At 40.0% G+C, this 17,813-nt stretch overlaps 3 protein-coding genes across 5 annotated transcripts; 2 read left to right on the plus strand and 1 right to left on the minus strand.

The window, feature by feature from the left end:
- The first annotated feature begins 1,638 nt into the window (after positions 1–1,638).
- On the plus strand, positions 1,639–9,472 carry LOC118430988. Of its 2 annotated transcripts, none has more exons than XM_035842029.1 (5): positions 1,639–1,844; positions 2,200–2,849; positions 5,935–6,989; positions 7,306–8,208; positions 9,310–9,472. In XM_035842029.1, exons 2-4 carry the CDS (start codon positions 2,234–2,236, stop codon positions 7,618–7,620), a joined length of 1,986 nt encoding a protein of 661 aa, XP_035697922.1. In that variant the 5' UTR covers positions 1,639–1,844; positions 2,200–2,233; the 3' UTR covers positions 7,621–8,208; positions 9,310–9,472. The 2 variants fall into 2 exon arrangements, with proteins under 2 accessions (XP_035697922.1, XP_035697923.1); XM_035842030.1 differs by having other exon boundaries at positions 1,648–1,741.
- Positions 9,330–9,722, plus strand: LOC118430168 (zinc finger protein 257-like). Its single transcript, XM_035840877.1, has one exon. The coding sequence runs from the start codon at positions 9,330–9,332 to the stop codon at positions 9,720–9,722; it is 393 nt and encodes a 130-aa protein (XP_035696770.1).
- A 3,148-nt stretch (positions 9,723–12,870) lies between these two features.
- Positions 12,871–17,679, minus strand: LOC118430991. Of its 2 annotated transcripts, none has more exons than XM_035842036.1 (4): positions 17,665–17,679; positions 16,619–16,963; positions 15,864–16,013; positions 12,871–13,089 (listed from the first exon to the last, which is right to left on the minus strand). In XM_035842036.1, the coding sequence occupies exons 2-4, from the start codon at positions 16,822–16,824 to the stop codon at positions 13,008–13,010; spliced, it is 438 nt and encodes a 145-aa protein (XP_035697929.1). In that variant the 5' UTR covers positions 16,825–16,963; positions 17,665–17,679; the 3' UTR covers positions 12,871–13,007. The 2 variants fall into 2 exon arrangements, with proteins under 2 accessions (XP_035697929.1, XP_035697928.1); XM_035842035.1 differs by lacking the exon at positions 17,665–17,679 and adding an exon at positions 17,310–17,643.
- Between the last annotated feature and the right edge of the window lie 134 nt (positions 17,680–17,813).

Here is a 17,813-nt window from a genome sequence, read left to right on the forward strand (position 1 = left end):
GTTTGTACACACTGTAACAGATACTCATCTAATCAAATCCTCATTGTAACAATGTTTCTGTGATAAATAAAGATAAGAAAAGTCCAGTTTGGTGAAGAGTTATTATTATAATGTAAATAGTATTGTTAATAATAAATAGCTATGTTTTTCTAGTATTGGTTACCTGCCCCTATTCAGGTTTATAACACTAATGTGTCTGAGCCTTTTGTACATTAATTGGGCACTGAGGTGAATCAATATCCAAATTTGCACTAAGTTCCTCAAACCTGGGTAATAATAGCACAGAAAAAATGACCACATTGTAAATATCAGTCAGATGATAGCACTACGAAATGAAAATCTTGTTCAGAATTCACTCTAAAATGGTTGTATGAGAAGCTATGCTACAACAGTCCCTCCCGCGATACTTATAGAACAGTCCCGCAAGGAGGTCACATGACTAGTGCCCGCCATTTTGAATTGCTATAGTTAAAGTATGGTAGTATCGTCGCCGTACATTTTGACCAAAAACAGGGACTTAAAATGCTTGTAAAGCACGGAAACTCCGTACACATCAATGGGACACCATCTTGAACATGTTTGTGGCGGTAGGTTTAGGTGTCGTTGCGCGACGGCCGATATTTTTGTGGATATAGTGGGCATTCGCTAAAAAGACATTTTGCTGGGCGTTCGCTAAAAAGACCATCGAGAATCGAAAACTTTGATTTATGTCACTTCGGGTCAATGGATTGACTTGAAACTCAGGATTAATACATGGGAGCACAACGTGGACATATTCCAAGCAAAAAAAATGAGATTCGTGCAGCGCGGACTTCTCTAGAGTGGGCGTTTGTGGGCATTCGCTAAAAAGACCATGCGCACCTGGGAGTCCAAGGTGAACTTCAACACGATGGTTGTCATGATAACAACCAAGGCAAGATCCGGCACAATTTTTGTCTTAACCGCTTCGGGTAGTTTAAAATTAAAGTATCTTGTTAAAACCTCACCGTTAATGTTGGCTATCTTTTAATCTACTATTTGGATAAGACACTAGAGAAATATTTAGTGGTGAGTTAGTAAGCTGATAAAATATCAGCGTATGTAGCTTCCAGTATTTATGAAGAAATAAAGAAATGTTTTACTAACTACAGCATGTGGAAGGCATTAACGCTAGTTCACCTTTATCCATGGGGTAATCTATATCCGTTGTTTTGAAAAACAGGGTATTTAAGAATATCGATTCGAGGGACGATGCGATATTTTGAAAATAGCTGCAAATTAAAAAAAAAATACTGCCTTTTAAAACCACCGTCGGCTGATCCGATATACTTAAATACACTGCTTTTAAAAACAATGGATATAGGTTACCCTGTGAATAAAGGTTAACTAGCGTTATAAAAAAATGACACACGCTAATGTTAGATGTCGACACAAACTAGTTTTCCTAGGTGCCCCCTGCCTATCCGTTTTGTATGTTGTATCTTTTTCATAATGTACTAAACAAAGAATAGTCTAAAAGAATAAGGCGAAGCAAAGATTTCAAGGCATCTTGAATTTTTACACAGGGACTATTTCAGTATTTGATTTTCCAGCAAACACGTTGGATGAACGATGGGTGGCCTTACTCGACAAGCGGACTGTCGGCTACAAATTGAGATAATCAGGGCGATAGCCTCGTTTTCGCCCCGGTGTCGTCTTTCCCAAAGGATCCCCAGTGGTGTCGTCCTATGGTTGTTTTTTCCACGTCCAAGCTGTTGTAGAGGTCGTTATCATTAGTTGAGATATATGCACAGTCTACAAGTCTTTTAGCATCCACGAGCATTATTAGTAAACGCCGGGAGCGGTCGACATACAGGAAAATACAGGTAAATATGCCTTTGTCTAGAACGGTGGGAGGGGGGCAGATAATCAGCTGTGATATTGGCCGTAACATTTGGTAAAATTTACGCGTAGAATTAAAGGTATTACTTCATTCAGTATAATTGTATGATTTGGATTTTTATCGCATTAGTACTGTGGTCCATAAGAGTGTTGGTTCCATTTGACATGCATGAGACAATAACAAAGTCCTGATGTTTATGTCAGTGATCATCAATTTGTTATTGGCCTCAAAGAAAGGCCTAAAAAAACAGTCCATGCATTCTGATCTCTTTGAAACTGCAAAAAAATTGACAAGAGATCAGTCTTGAAATGAAATGAATGCAATCATCTATTTCCCAGGTTTTACAGGAGCTGACCCAAAAGACAAGCCAAGATGGAGGCCACCTTCAGCTGCCCGCAGTGTTCCTTCTGTGTGGACCATGATGTCATGCTGCGCGTCCTGAAACACTTCTTCAACTGTACATCCTTCCAGTACATCATGGACCTCAGCTGCGGGCACCATCCGGGCCTCGGCCACACGCACTTCCCAGGAACACTGAAATACAAACACGTAACGGAAAGTCCCTCCGTCGACAAGACCGCGACCCCACAGACTTGTCCAACCCAGACGGAGCCCACCATGACAGAGAATGAGCTAGATGACTCCTCATTAATGATTCCTCCCACAGAGATAAAAACTGAGCCTCCTGATGACACCATGGAGAGTCCAGATGTAGGCTGTACTGTAGAACCAGCAGCGCCCCCTGCCCAGATGATGGATACTGCAGGTTTCAGAGAGGACTGCCACCCTGTGAGAGTGGTGTGTGCAATGGGAGGTGGTACTGCAGATGATAATGATGATGGGTTAGTGCAGCATGAGACAGAAACACACACCATCACCACGGAGCCAGTAGGTGCTCCGTCCATGGTTGTGACTCGACCTCCCTCCATGCAGGCCACGAGAACTCAGCCTTCTGCTTCCCATAGCAACAACGATGGAGGGACATTAGGTAAGCTTTCAGAGGATTCTAAAGTCACTTTGAAAAACGTTATGTATTGGTATATTGGACATACGTATATGTGCATCAGAACCAGCAATTAAATCAGAAACTGCATGGTTTAAAGCAAATGGGGCATGTATGCATATACTGGTACTAGTAGATGAGGCAACTTCTGTTCATCTTTTGGTTGATGTTTCACTTAGTACTAGATATTAATCCACTGGTACTAATCAAACGTGCCAGTTGCCTGTTTTTCACTTCATGCCACTGTTCATCATAAGTAGACAGCTATAATATATATAACTTGTATGTATAGAGCTTTCTATCTTACTTGACCAAGGGCATATTGTGTTGCATTGAAAATTTCATTTCTCTAGGACAGTGTAGCTATGATATTGTCAGTAGGACTAGAATGTATGCTCTATTTATTACTTGGGTCAGCTAGTAACCACACTGACTCAAACTGAGTCAAAGGTGTACTGGTACTGCAACACAACACAAATCACACATACAAAGGCTTTACATGTAATACTTTTGAAATAGAAACTGTAAGATCATTAGTACTGGTTGCAGGTTCACCAACTTTTATTTACACCCCGTTTTGTACAACTCGACCATGACTCAGTGATTTTGCAAAGTAATTTTTCTGGTCGCCGGTATGTGTTTTTCTGATGGAGATGGAGAGTTATAAGATTGAAGGTGAGTTACATGTATATCTTGGTATGTACAAGTCAGGAGATGCGAAGTATGCTATAAGTCTATATATTTCTAAGGAAATTAAGAATAGACATGGAGAATTCCTGTGATAATTGTTCTGTCCAGTGACCCCATCTGTTTTGAAGTTAGACAAATGCCTTGGAAAGAAACATACAGTACAGCTTGAGTCATGAATTAACCATCTATTATCTCACTCAACACCGATAACTCAAAGAATTTACCCATTACATTAGTTATCCTTGTCTAAAATTGATTCATCTGACTCCAAATACTTCTGTTGCATCAACATTTTTAAGAACGCCACTGTGATGCCAATAGACATAATGAGACATTGCAATTTGCAAGCATAAAATGTGATGGATCAGTTTTTCTAAATGGCACAATAAATGGCAAAGTAGCAAGGACAAGGTATGAAAGAGGAGAATCCAACAAAAAAATCCTCTCCTTTTTCAGAACTTGGTAGACTGCTGGACTCAGGACAACCGCCACAAGACATGCTGCAGCAAACATTCAAAGCTGTCCAGCTTATGGCAAAGCGACAACGGGACCTAGAAGCACAACAGACAGAGTTCATCGCAACCGTCACCCGTATGTTGGAGACACCAGCTACTGGCAGTACCACTGCCAGTTCCAGCAGTAACACTACGACCAGCAACTCTACACCCAGTAACCCTATAACCAAAAAATCTACAGCCAGAAAGTCTACAAGAAGCAGCAGTGTCAGATCAGTCCCCATCCCTCCAACCAAAAAGGCACGTCAGTCCTTCGATTGGCTGAAGCCAAATTCGCCAAAGCTTTGTGACCAGATCTCCGACGATAGGTTACATCAGATCCAAATGCACAGCAACTGTCCCGCGCACTTTGCCACGCGATGTGCCAAGATCATGTTCAGTGGACCGGAGCTGGTGTCCCGTAACGTGCAGGGGAGGGGTAAAACGGCGCTGGATCCGGTCAAAATTGACAGGATAAGAGAGTATGTGGAGAAAATGTACAGCGAAGAAGAAGACAAAGAGAAGATGTGGAGGAACAGTAGAAGACGGATTGATGCGTGGGGGAGGCACCTGAAGGCCATGGGTGTACCCCCAGAGGAGGAGGGTACTTCTTAGGAACAGTATCTGTCCAGTCTGGACAAGACTTTCTTCGTAACTGGTTTCCCAATTTTTGTGACAGACTCTTGTACAGTCTGGACTCTGGAACCGATTGACTTGTTTTAGACATTTGTGAACATGTGTCATGTGTGATGTGAAGTAACATAAGTCCATGGTGAAAGATTTTACTTTGTTGAAGAATTTGTTGAAGTCTAACAATTTCACTGGTTCATAAAAGGCATTTATTCACAAAGTATACGTAGACATGTATAGAAAACTTGAGCTGTTACTGGATATCACGATGTCATTACCATGATTGATATTGGCAATAATATTGGGATGTGTATTAGAAGTGATTGCTACTAGAAGCTATTCAAGCATTGTTAGTTCTGTATGAAACAAATATTAGAGGATAATCATGATCATAATTCATACTTCATATTTCATCATTTCTAACTTTTTTGCTGTGGTCATATGGCTCATATCACTCTAAGACTGTGTACGTATAAAAAGATGAGGAATACCAGTATTTGTCCTTCCCCAACCAGTTAGAATTTTCTGCATGTGTTAATGATATATTGAGATTTGAGGATATGATATTTTCATACTTAAACAAGTTTTGTGTTATATATACTCAAGGAATGTTGCTCTTTAGATTTAGAAGAGTTTTTTTTCTTATATACAATGTAGAATTCAGACTTATCATTAGTTTCTATATATAAAGTGCCAAAACTGGTTTGACCAATTTGGCTATGTAATTTAGTAACCTAACTAGTAAGTTGGCTAGGGCCTTTGTCTTTTGGTACATCTTACCCAGTTTCATTATTCTTAGATTGAACTAATAAAGCATTTTCAAAAAGTTTGCTACAACAAGTCTATGAGTCCAAACTTTGCTTATCATCCATTGTTGCCATTATGCAAATTAGAATTTCATCCAACTGTCACAGCTTTCATGATACATGATTGGAACACTACATACTAGAGCACAGAATTGGCCAGTGTGTGATTTTAGGTTACAGGTTAGATATACATGACACAAGCTGTACTGTTAAGTTTCTATTTTCAACTGTCAGGAAAACCACTAGTCACTTAAATGAGGAGCTGACAAACCATAACCATACTTTTATATCTATCAACATATCTTTTCACAACTAGACAGCCAGAAATTTTCACTTGATACATATAGTCATATTGTTATATGCATGATCCTCATCTTCCTTTCAGTACAATACCATTTATGAAAGACTTTTAGGCTTAATATTATAGTCCTGCACGTCTGTTTTCTACAGACCTGCCTCTTCAGCTTGCCTGTTCACAGTCTTCCCGTCCCACGGCTCTGACTAGTCAAGTGGAGTCTGGTGAGAAAAATCTGAGTAGGACTCAAGAAGAACTTGGTGAGGAATGCTCTGATGATGAGTACTCAATGTCATCGAGTGGCAAAGATGCGAAAGGACCACACACCTGGACCAACAGACGAAGGAAGCAGTTGTGTGCCCACAATTACCCAGTCAAGTGGGCAGCTAACGCCTATCAGGTCTGGGCGGAGCAAGAAAACAGAAAGCTGTTAGCAAAACAACCCGGGGAAAAGTTCCTTGCTCCCACCAACTGGTCAAAAGCCACCCCCGAGGAGGCAAACTTCTGGGTCAGCAAGTATCTTACTGAAGTGAGGAAGCAAGACGGGAAACCGTACACTCCCAGTACACTACAAACCCTCGCACATGGGCTGGACCATCACATCAAGGAAGACCTAGGAATCGACCATCTAGACCTGATGTCAAACAATCTACAGTTTGCAGACGTGCGAAATGCTCTCATCAACCAGAAACAACTCTTGAGCCACTTGGAGGGGACATCAAAGTACGGAGTGAAGGAGTTCACCGAGCAAGACGAGGCAAAGCTGTGGAGAAAGGTTTTTGACTTGAACACTCCAAAGGGACTTCTGTACGCGGTGTACTACCATAACTGCAAGCTGTTTGGAGTCTGGACAGGAGAGGAACACCACAGTTTGACCGTGTCACAGTACAGCTTTGGTAAAGACAACAAAGGGCAGTTTGTCAAGTTTGTTCGACAAGGACGGAGGAAGAAAGACCAGGGGAAGGCATACACTTACTATGCAGTTCCAGGAAACCCGTGGTGCGTGGTTAATCTGTATCGGCTATACCTCAGTAAGATTCCCCCAGGAGGACATTTCTACTTCAGGCCTGTAACAAACCAAGCCCCGGGTTATGGCTGCCATTGGTACAGTACGCAGCCTGTCGGACACAACCACTTTGCCACCATTATGGCAAAATTAGCAGAGATGATTGGACTGGAAGGGCGCTACACTGCTGCTTCTGCCTGCAAGGTGAGTGAAATATGTCTGGTCTGAGGTAACAATGAAAATCGTAATCAAAATACAAACAATATTTTCTCTATTCATGTGTATTTTCAAGGTCACAGCAATTCTTGCAAGTGTGAAAACGTAATACTGTTTTTGGATGTTGTCTGATATAATACTGGGAGATGATTTCTTTCATATTATGTAAATGAAGTTTTGGCAGGTACTTTAAAATGCTGTCTTTTCCAGTCAGCTTGTCATAAACTTGAAAGTGAGTAGAAAGAAAACCATTGGTTTCTTTGCTGATCATACACTGATTTCTCTATTTCCTTTTCATTCACAGAAAAGGCCCTTACGCGGAGACCTGCCCAGCACTAAGAGACTGTGTTCCCATGAACACATGCCAATACCAGCTGTACATGGCACCACGTGCGCACTGGCTCCAGTAAACATAGCACCCAAATTATCATCAGTCCATTCAGCAGCTGCAGCATCCCACAGCTCATGTTCTGCCAGCTTTACTGAAGGAGCCACAAACTTGTCAGAAGGGAACCCAACTGCACAGCAGATGTTCATGTTAGTGCCGGTGGCCAGGTCTACGGCAGGCACAGGGGACATAGGTAATAAGCAAATTACAAAATTAGATATATTCACGTAGAGACGGAAGTGTAAGAAGGTGTGGATTGAAATAAATTTCACTTACGTTTGAGTGTCTACTACATGTATCATACTATAGCCACCTGGTAAGTCAGAAAACAGCGGTGGATACTGTGGTTTTAGCTGGCGCATAGCAAAATGCCCCATAAATCAGGTACAACTTACCCAACAAGTTAGTTCAATGCCCACAGTACTGCATGGGTTGCATAACTTTTTGGGCTTAATTTGGTTTATGGGGCATGTTGCTAGTGGGGCTAGGATAAGCCTAGTAGCTGCTGTGTGGTTCTCTGGCTTCCAGCATACCACCAACTATGTTATCTTCTGATTCAATGATGGAAGTACCTTTGAATGCAAAATTTGCTTTAAATTGCTACAAATTGTAATGATGTATAGTGCAGCTGAATACAACAAAGTACATGTACCTGAGTATGTACTACAGACTTAGGATTGTTATGTACAAAGCCCATGCCTTGTACTGAAGCCATATGTAACCTTGTGTTCTAGCTCCAGGCCAGGCAGCCAGGGGCAATGACAGAGACCCTTATCAGCCATGAAGGTGTCTAACACAATGGGATATCTTGTAGTTAAGGTATGAAGACTTACTTTGAAAAATTGTGATCACAGCCACAGATTGTTTCTGGGATTTTTTCTGTGTCATTTCCAAAGTGATTAATAAACATATCTTTACCCAAATGTTTTGTTGTTACACATTTTTTATATTAGGTTGTTCTGTTTTCCTGTTGCCACATAGTTTGATCCATGCCACATTCAATAATTTTCTTTTCACATGATAATATTTAAAGTGAAGCCATGCATTTCTTGATTTTTAACATGGGGTTTGATTGAAGTTGAGTAGTTGAGGACAAAAACCTTGCAAAGTATGGCACATGTACATATATTACAAGCACTTGGAAAAAATGGATATCTGCATTTATTTTTTCACATTATTCAGTTTCTACATAGCTGCTTAGGCCACAGCAAGTAAATTTTATGGATGACATCCTCTGCAGACTGCAAAAATAGTGCGATAGGGCGAAAAAAATATAAGATGGGTGAAAAAAACAAGATGGCTACATTTTAAAAAATAGGCACCATAAAGTTGTGATGAATGTTGTAACAAGAATTAAAGGGACAAAACATGGTATCAGAGCCAACAAGGCATTCATTCCTGTATTCAAGACATGTACTGGTGTGATAAAAGTGACACTAGTGTGGTAGACTGGCATCACCAACAGAGTTGGTAACCACACTCATGGCTTCCATATTGGTGTCACTTTTACAACTATCCAATAAGTTTCATTTCTACAACTACAGCCCTGGGTACCTCACAAGTGTCACTTCTACAAGTACAATTATTAGGCTACAATACAACATATTTGCTCATTTTGGTACTTAATCGTCATGTTGACCATCCCTGCAGAAGAAAAAAATTCTTTTCTTTTTTTCTGAAATCAGGCAAAAATTAATGCGAGCGCTGATGTCATCCATAAAATTTACTTGCTGTAGCCTTACGCTAAAAAAAAGTCTTGAGCTCACTAGTACCCCCTCGCATCTATAAATGATTGAATGACTTGTAAAATGTCCAGTTGACAGTTGCAAAGTATTTGCTGTCAGCAGAAGAAAAAAAGGTGAAATCTTTCTTACAGTAAGATACATCTCTGTTGATCTAAGATTCTGTTTTTTTTTTCAGATTCTTGTTTACCCAGCAACATGTGGAACTACCTCAGTAACGTAGAGGAATCATCATCTGGTACCCCGCGCAAGAAGCGAAACCGTAAGAGGGATCGCTACTCGTGCCCCGAGGACGGATGTGACCGGACGTTCCGCGACAAATACGAGATGACCAACCACTTGCGAACTCATACGGGGGAAAAACCGTTCAAGTGTGATTGGCCCGGATGTGACAAGTATTTCACCCATGTTAGCTCTAAAACTCAGCACTACAAGTCAGTTCACATGAAGTATGTACCCCACAAGTGTTCCAAATGTGGAAAGGGGTTCACCAAGCCCTCACAGATGAAGAGACATGAAGAAAAGTGTAGTTTGAAGATATACCAACCAGAAATGTGGAATGAAAGGAAAAGACATTTAGAAAAGGACTGAACATAAGCTTGCATTTTTCAAAGGGTCATGTTTGTGTTGGAGCATTATTTTTGTTGTTAAATTATTATTAATGAAGTTTGCCAGTATACCCTAGCCTTAAGCCTTGGAGATACAGAGAGTCAAATGAAAGTTTCTTTTTCCTTTGTTTGATGTCATTCTTCCAACAGTATTTATTACATCAAGACAGTCAATGGCAGACAGGTAGGCTAAGCTGAATGTCATGATGAGAGATGTACTGCATGATGTGTAACATTAAAGTTAATATTATTTGTGTATGATAATCAATCACAGCTATATGTTAAACTTCAAGACAATCGGATCTTGTGCACATGATGCTAAGAAACAGACTTTGGATTCATATGATTTATTACTCGTTGCAATCGTATAGTTAAGTATAGTTAAGTCCAGAGGCATAGAATGGCAAGGTACTATCTTTAATCACCGATTCTTCATTCGGCATTATTACCTTGAGATTAAAAAAAGTTTGTTTTGTGACTGATAATTTGTTACAATATTTGGAAAATTGCACTAAGTCTTGTACATTTTATAATAAGTTATTTAAAAATTTCTCTTTAATCAAGCAACATATGGATCATAGTAAGTTATTTATTAATAATAAATAACTTACTATGATCCATATGTAATATTCGTTTCAAGCTGACACTTAACTAATATCAGCCCAGTTACATGTCCACGCCTACTTAAGTATTGATTGTAGATCAAAGGATGAAATTTAAGATTAGAAAAAAAAGTTGACCGGAAGAACGTGAAATTGTTTTCTTCAGTTCGTAGAGCCGGAGGCTTTTTCGTTACTGTAACAATACATTTTGTACGTGACTACAGTACTGTATGCATTTAGGTATGCTGGATAGCGCCACCATGAACTCAAAACCACTGCCAACGCATGCATTTTCCCCACAGCAAAATTAGATCCTTAAGAACTTAAATGTATCTAGAGTACAAGCAGCATGACATATAGATCTGCATGGCAGATAATATTAACGAGCCAGGAAAAATCTGTCATGTTCGTCATACCAGTATATGCACCTAGATGTGTAATGAAAATTGACCCATAAGATAGCAATTTTCACACTTCATAAGAGACTGCTGCTTCATAATATGTCAACTTAGTAAGGCCATGCTGATTTGATTATATGGATGACATCCGCGCTCGCACCAATTTTCGGCCGTTTCAAAAAAAAAAAAAAGTTTTCCACCACACAATAAATTGTGCAAAGCAGCTGTAAAATGAGAACAAAATTTCCGTAGATTGAAAAAAAAGTATCAGAAAACAGACAACTAATCATAGTCTAAATCCAAAGTCAAAGAATAAGATGTAAAAGGACAGAAAGAAAAAAATCTACTGTTGGTAGGGGGAGGTACCAGTACAGAAAATTCAGGTCCCGTTCAGGTCCAGAGGATCATTTTCAGGTCCGAATCTGAACCTGAACCTGATTGTCTGCGGAAACATGAGAACTGGCAATACTCAAAACAATGGTAATTGGTCAGTTTTGCTACAAAGGAATCTGTTTGGTGGATTATTGGACTCCCACTGGCATTTAAAATCCCATCTCCAAGTAATAAAGGCTAACTGTCTCTGTACCTTTGACTGTAGAAACTTGGTACAATTACTATAAACTCTACTTGACTTCGCTCTTGTTGTCTTCTTGGCCCCCGGTAATAAGACCCCAAATGCCTGCCGACATATAGTGTATCCATTTTGTAATTGGCAAACCCTGTTCCTCTGATTTTTTCCAGGTCTGTGTTTTTTTCGGATTGGCCCAAGAAGAAAAAAAATGTCTTGCACCCGTATAATGTACTGGTCCCTACACCTAATAATAACTGTTGGTATACTATACTATGTGTGTTTAGTCCTATGTTCAACCTTCCTGGCCACTTTGATTTCATACTGGAGGCAACTTTTTTTTTTTTGCCAAACTTTTTTTTTATTCGCTCGCTCGCATCAGTTTTGGAGTTCCCAGAGGATGTCATCCATATAATCACATCAACATGGCCTAAACAACAAAAGGCAAGATTTCTGATGACAACCTTTTTGTATAAGACAATATGATGCAATACTGCTGAATACCTGCAACCACTGGAAAATATCTGACAGTATAGGGCTACATTATATTTGTGATAATTTTGGTACCTTGTGAATTTTGGAGATAGATTGATTATTGATTTTACTGTAGACCAATTTTGTCTACTAGTTAAGGTAAGTTTATCCACAGATCATATGCTCCATGGATTATGTCTTGATTCCTCAATAAATTATCAACATTAAGTCTTGAAATGAGTGAAAATCACTGCTTCTAAAGTCATTATTGTTAACTGTTTCATCATTATTAGGCTTTGTGACAGAGTGTATAAAACAATATAAAACGATGCCAGGCAATTCTTCTATTTACAAACCATTTTATTCACCATTTTGATCTTTTACAGTTTTTTACAGAATATGTCACTAATTAATAATATAGAATTAATTAATAATTGGCCAGCTAGTATTCTTCTGTCATATGAATCCTCTCACCTAGAGTATGCATCCATGGGACCTTTGTTGATGTAAACTACTCGGATAGAGCCTTTGAATCATTATTTACTGTAAATCTTAAAACTTTCCGCAGCGGTTTTATGTTCACATTTTTCATGTTTTGACCTTACAACCACCAGTGTTTCCATTACTGAACAGTATGTAATTATAGCACCACTGCAAACACACTATATTCTCCTTACTGCAAATTTAAACCACTGCGGACTTAAAGGTATTTACAGTACTTTGTTTCAAATCTTTCTTTGTTCTCTATCTGAACACAAACTTCTCTTTAAAAGGAATTTACTGCCCACAGGCTATCAATGTAAAACTGGTGACAGTGTGCTCTGTTGCTTATGGGTCCATAAAACTCTTGTGTTACTAACAGTACAGGGCTCGAAGTACTTTTTTCTGCATACCTGCACTGATGCAGATAACATTGAAAATTACCTGCACCAGACAAATTTGACCTGCAGCACTCTGAACTTAAGAATTATGAATCATACTAAAATTGTTCAGGAACCATGCATTGCTATTTTTTCTTTCATACTTTATCAATGCAGCTAAGAACATTATTTAGCCATACACACCTACATCATATTATATTTATGTATGAAACCCAGTACATGGACCAGTGCAGGTTAGGTGCAGGTATATACTAGAAATACCTGCACAGCTCCAATTTTACCTGCACTAACCTGCACATGCAGGTGGTATTTCGAGCCCTGCAGTAGTAGTAGCAAGGAGTGCAGTTACACTGGATCAAATGTTTCCTCTTCATCTAATGCTATGGACTCCTTCCTGTACGACAAACGATTATCCGCAACAGGATTTCTGAAAGAGATAAAAGCAAATGTTGTTAACAAATGCTATCACATGTATCAGTAAGAAATGCTTAAAATGAAATGTTATATTCATCTAACAGTATGTCGAAATAAAAGCTGTTCTGTATCTGGTACATCAAATCTGATGACTGTATTCAGGGCTCAAAATACCACCTGCATATGCAAGTTAGTGCAAGTAAAATTGGAGCTGTGCAGGTATTTCTGGTGTCTACCTGCACCTAACCTGCACTGGGTTTTATACATATATTAAATGTCATAAATTATGATGTAGGTGTATTAGGATTGTTCTTAGCCGCATTGGCTGTTACCACCTATAAAGTATAAAAGAAGAAAATAGCAATGGTTCCATAACAGTTTTATTGTGATCCATACTTCCTAGATTCAGAGTGGTGCAGGTAAAATTTGTCTGGACTCTGGTGCAGGTGATTTTACTTTCACCAGTGCAGGTATGCACAGAAAAGTATTTCGAGCCCTGGTATTTCGAGCCCTGGTATTGTAGCCGGCTTAAGATTTTTTCCCTAAAAGTATGAGCTTTGGTGGTTTTCAGATGACTTCCCTCAGCATACATGTACAATGTATGTACCTCTTGACAACCAACATTGTTAAAACAGCTGTTGACTGGCATACTTGAATATCCCTTCAGAGTTATGTATTCTTGCTTCATATCTCTACAGATTCCAGGCTGAAGAAGGCACCACGAGTGGACATAGCTGGAAGGCGACTGTTGAGTAAGCAGGAGCTGTTGAAGTATGTCCCGACTAGTCCCACAGCGAAAAGTATCGTGGAGGTTTGGAACCGACTTCACAGGAAAGTACGAGAGCGAGTAGAGCAGGAAGAGGTATGTGTACTAATATGTTTGCATCACTACAGTTTACAAAGTACAATTGCCTTAAGTTTGTAGTGATGGTAGCATGAGTGAGAAGAAGGCTGTCAGACAAAGCAGTGTTTAGTTCTAGTTACTGTATGGCCTGGCTGTTCTAAATGAAGATTGCTTTTTAAATGTTGAGGCAAAATGTTAACAATGTATCCCTGACATAAGCTCTGCGATTGGTTACTGAATTGTCCACAGTTGTACATATATTTTACCTCCTGTTCCTCTTCTTGGTCCAACCCCCAGTAGTGTTCATTCCAGTAGCGTCCGTACCCCCCGGTAGTGTCCATACGCCCAATTTAGTGTCTGAACCTCCAGTAGTGTCCCTACTCCCAGTATTGTCTGTACCTCCAGAAATGTCCATACCCACAGTAGTGTCCATACCTCCAGAAGTGTCCATCCAGTAGTATCCATACCCCCAGTTGTGTCCATACCCCATTCAGTGTCTGTACCCCCAGTAGTGTCCGTACCCCCAGTTGTGCCTGACCCCATTTTGTGTCTGTACCCCAGTAGTGTCCATACCCCCAGTAGTGTCTGTACCCCAGTAGTGTCCATACCCCCAGTAGTGTCTGTACCCCAGTAGTGTCCATACCCCCAGTAGTGTCTGTACCCCAGTAGTGTCCATACCCCCAGTAGTGTCTGTACCCCAGTAGTGTCCATACCCACAGTAGTGTCCATACTCCCAGTAGTGTCCATACCCCATTCACTGTCTGTACCCCCATTGGTGTCCGTACCCCCAGTTACTATCCTAATATACCCACTAGTGTTCGTAATCCTAGTAGTGTCTTAACTCCTTATTGTCCTTACACCTACTAGTGTCTGTATTCCTAGTAGTGTCTGTACCTCCAGTAGTGCTAAAACCCCATTCCCCCAGCATGCATATACAGTGTCCATACCCCAGAAGTGTCCCACAACCGGTCCCGTAATGTCCATTTCCCCAGCATGCATTATAATACAGTGTCCATACCCCAGTAGCGTTCTGTAACCGGTCCCATAATATCGATAACCCCAGTATTGTTTGTTTACTGTTTTGTCTGCAGTGGGAGGGGAATGGCAGCTTTAAGCCGTCACCAGGCACCAATGACTACGAGGCTAGCAACAACGAAAGGAAAAGACGTCTGATCGCAGACGACGACTGCTGGAAGGACATGTGCGGTTTATTCTTCATTCCCGAGGCAAACGCCTTTGTACAGTTGAACAGTAATACGGTGTATATGCACATCCGCAAGGTTGTTAACAATGCCAAGGAAATGCAGAGAAGGAAAGGTTTAAAGCGGCGTGGAGAGGGACTCAGTCAAGTACCAATGGTGATGCCATTGAGCTGGGACTATCCATGACATAGTGTGCTAGGGCAGTGTATACTAGCATACATTGTATACTCATGTCTTACCTTCGTACACCTTTGTTGCTTATTGGCCACAAGGATATGAATCTGAACCATGGCGTGACATATAAGAGTGAAGGAACCTACAAGTACATGTACATGTATATGGATGCAACTGCCTATTTAAGTTAGCACTGTACAAAACTTAAAAATAAACAAATTTACAACTTTGGATTTCCTAGGCAACACTGAGACTGTAAACAGTATAATTTTCTATGCTGTGTAAAGCTTAGGTCCCAATTCCGAAAAAGGGGCCTGGCCGGGACGTTTGCGGAAATGAAAAATGAAAGTGTTTACCAAAAAAATATACGCAAATCATACCATATTTTTGCGTTCTGTGTGCTTTATTGCTTATCATTTTTTTGTTTCTGAATGCTACCCGTCCGGGCACTGGGTTGGAAATTGGGACCTAGGCCTAAATTAAAGTTTTTTCATTGCATATGTCTTGAATGTACCTGGTAGGCTCCAATGCAGTTTAAACAAGAGCAGAATGTACATTTGTACTAACCTGCAGTTCCGCCATGCACAGTACATCACAGCAAGGATGGAGACCACTATAAACATGACGCTCAGGGTGATGGCCAGGATGTACTGCCATTTCAGACCCGTGTTTCTCGGTTTACCTGTGGGTTCATCCTTCTCTTTCCTCCATGTACCTCTATTGGAACAATTAAAACAAACAATATGTCACTTCATGTTGGAACATTCTACTTGTGTCTCTTTCACTTGAGAGTTCATATGAATGTTACAAAACCTGTGTAAAAACCTATAAAATGCCCCAGTGTTCTTTCCTTTTTGTGCAATTCGATTTTACTTAGAAACTGTTTGGCATTTATCACATGTACATAAAGGTATGGGTTAGAGTCATAATGTAGTATAAACCTTTAACAGATTTTGTCCATTTTTGTTAATGCTTGTCAGCTACAGAGCTATCAACTGTAACCAGATTAATGTATAATGTTGTTTGTAACTGGATAAATGTTGATTTTATGAGAGATTGATCAAAATCGTTGTTTTACAATAGAGTAGGAGACATGAAAGTAACAGATTTTTATGTTGTTTTATTTGTGTCAAATTTGCAACTACTTCCAACATACATGTTTAAGAAGATGGTAGAAAGATTTCATGCAGATATGTTCTGACACATTTCAAAATACCCCTTTCTTTGGTTCGGTCTTTCTTCTTTACTTTAATTTTCTCATACAGGTGTTTATAAAAGGAAAGCTGCAGTATCTTCGCCCAGACAAAGGTGATAGAACTTACATTTCCATACAATACCTCCACATAGGCCCATTGTCCAGACTCTGTGCACATTGTTCTGCACACACTGTAACGTTGAACTTTATCCCATGGTCACTGCTGTTGTCTGACGCACAGGAGGTGCATTTTACGGTGCAGTTCTGTGCCTGGACACAGACTGTTGACCACGTCAGGACGAAGAGACATGCAGCGATAATCTGTTGCGACATGTTGGTGGCGGCTACCTTGTGAAGTTGTGAGATGAAGTCTAAATGTACATGTATCTGTGTCTACCGATAGAGGTTGAGTACAGCGTTTGACAGCTTCAATCTTGTAGTGCACAGCGCATCTATGTCCTTTTTTTTATACCTGCACATAGACGTAGTTAATATTGATAAAGCCAGCTATTCAACACCTTTAAGCATACAATTGATACATATCATAGTCGACATCATTTATAACCAGGTCACGTCCATAGCTCAGTTTTGGTTGACAAAAGAAAAACAAGTTCAAGGTGTGGCAGATATAGTAATTCAATGTCAGACATCGATATTTTTCATGACAAATACGTTTCATGACCAATATGGATGTTATAGAATCTCAAGATAACATAAGACTCAACGACCACCAGTTCTGGCCTATCAATATGTATACACCGCCATATATGTCTACCAATTGAACGAAATACCAAGTATTCAAACGAACGGCTACATACCTGGAACGAATAACACGTTATAGAGTTGAACGACACCTGTGGTACTATTACTGGTACTATGGTGAGATGAGTCTTTTTATAGTTTGTTGTTTATGAGAAGTTGAATACGATGACCACAGTACACAAAATAACAATCCAGGCAAACAAAGCAATACCCTGGTCTACCTGTCATTTGTCTACCTGCCTAAGGTTAATGACCTAACTGGGCGTGTTGGTATGCGATCATAGTTATCTAAATACAGATCAGGGGCGTCTTCTCTGGATAGTTTTAAAGAACGCTTGCAGATAGATGTGCAAAAGTTATGTGTGACGGGTTATTCGGCGCAAGGATGTTTAAAAAAGAGTGATTTTTAACCTCCTTGTTCGGTGTAATATGACCAGCTGCTGCCGCGCCGCGTGCCTGCAAAGCTGGCGGGTGTGTTTACGCCGAACAGCGGTTATACCGGTTTAATATATATAGATACAGATGCAGATCAAAAACCCCAGGCCATTTGCAAATACTTG

Source organism: Branchiostoma floridae, chromosome 14 (genome assembly GCF_000003815.2).
Source record: "Branchiostoma floridae strain S238N-H82 chromosome 14, Bfl_VNyyK, whole genome shotgun sequence".
In the NCBI taxonomy this organism is placed as follows: Eukaryota; Metazoa; Chordata; class Leptocardii; order Amphioxiformes; family Branchiostomatidae; genus Branchiostoma; species Branchiostoma floridae.

Coding starts and splice junctions, on each gene's coding strand:
- LOC118430988 (XM_035842029.1), top strand. CDS start 2,234: ATGGAGGCCACCTTCAGCTGCCCGCAGTGTTCCTTCTGTGTGGACCAT. Junction 2,850..5,934: donor CAACGATGGAGGGACATTAG/GTAAGCTTTCAG, acceptor TGTTTTCTACAG/ACCTGCCTCTTCAGCTTGCC. Junction 6,990..7,305: donor CTGCTGCTTCTGCCTGCAAG/GTGAGTGAAATA, acceptor TTTCATTCACAG/AAAAGGCCCTTACGCGGAGA.
- LOC118430168 (XM_035840877.1), top strand. CDS start 9,330: ATGTGGAACTACCTCAGTAACGTAGAGGAATCATCATCTGGTACCCCG.
- LOC118430991 (XM_035842036.1), bottom strand. CDS start 16,824: ATGTCGCAACAGATTATCGCTGCATGTCTCTTCGTCCTGACGTGGTCA. Junction 16,014..16,618: donor TGGAGGTATTGTATGGAAAT/GTAAGTTCTATC, acceptor TTGTTCCAATAG/AGGTACATGGAGGAAAGAGA. Junction 13,090..15,863: donor TGTGCATGGCGGAACTGCAG/GTTAGTACAAAT, acceptor TATCTCTTTCAG/AAATCCTGTTGCGGATAATC.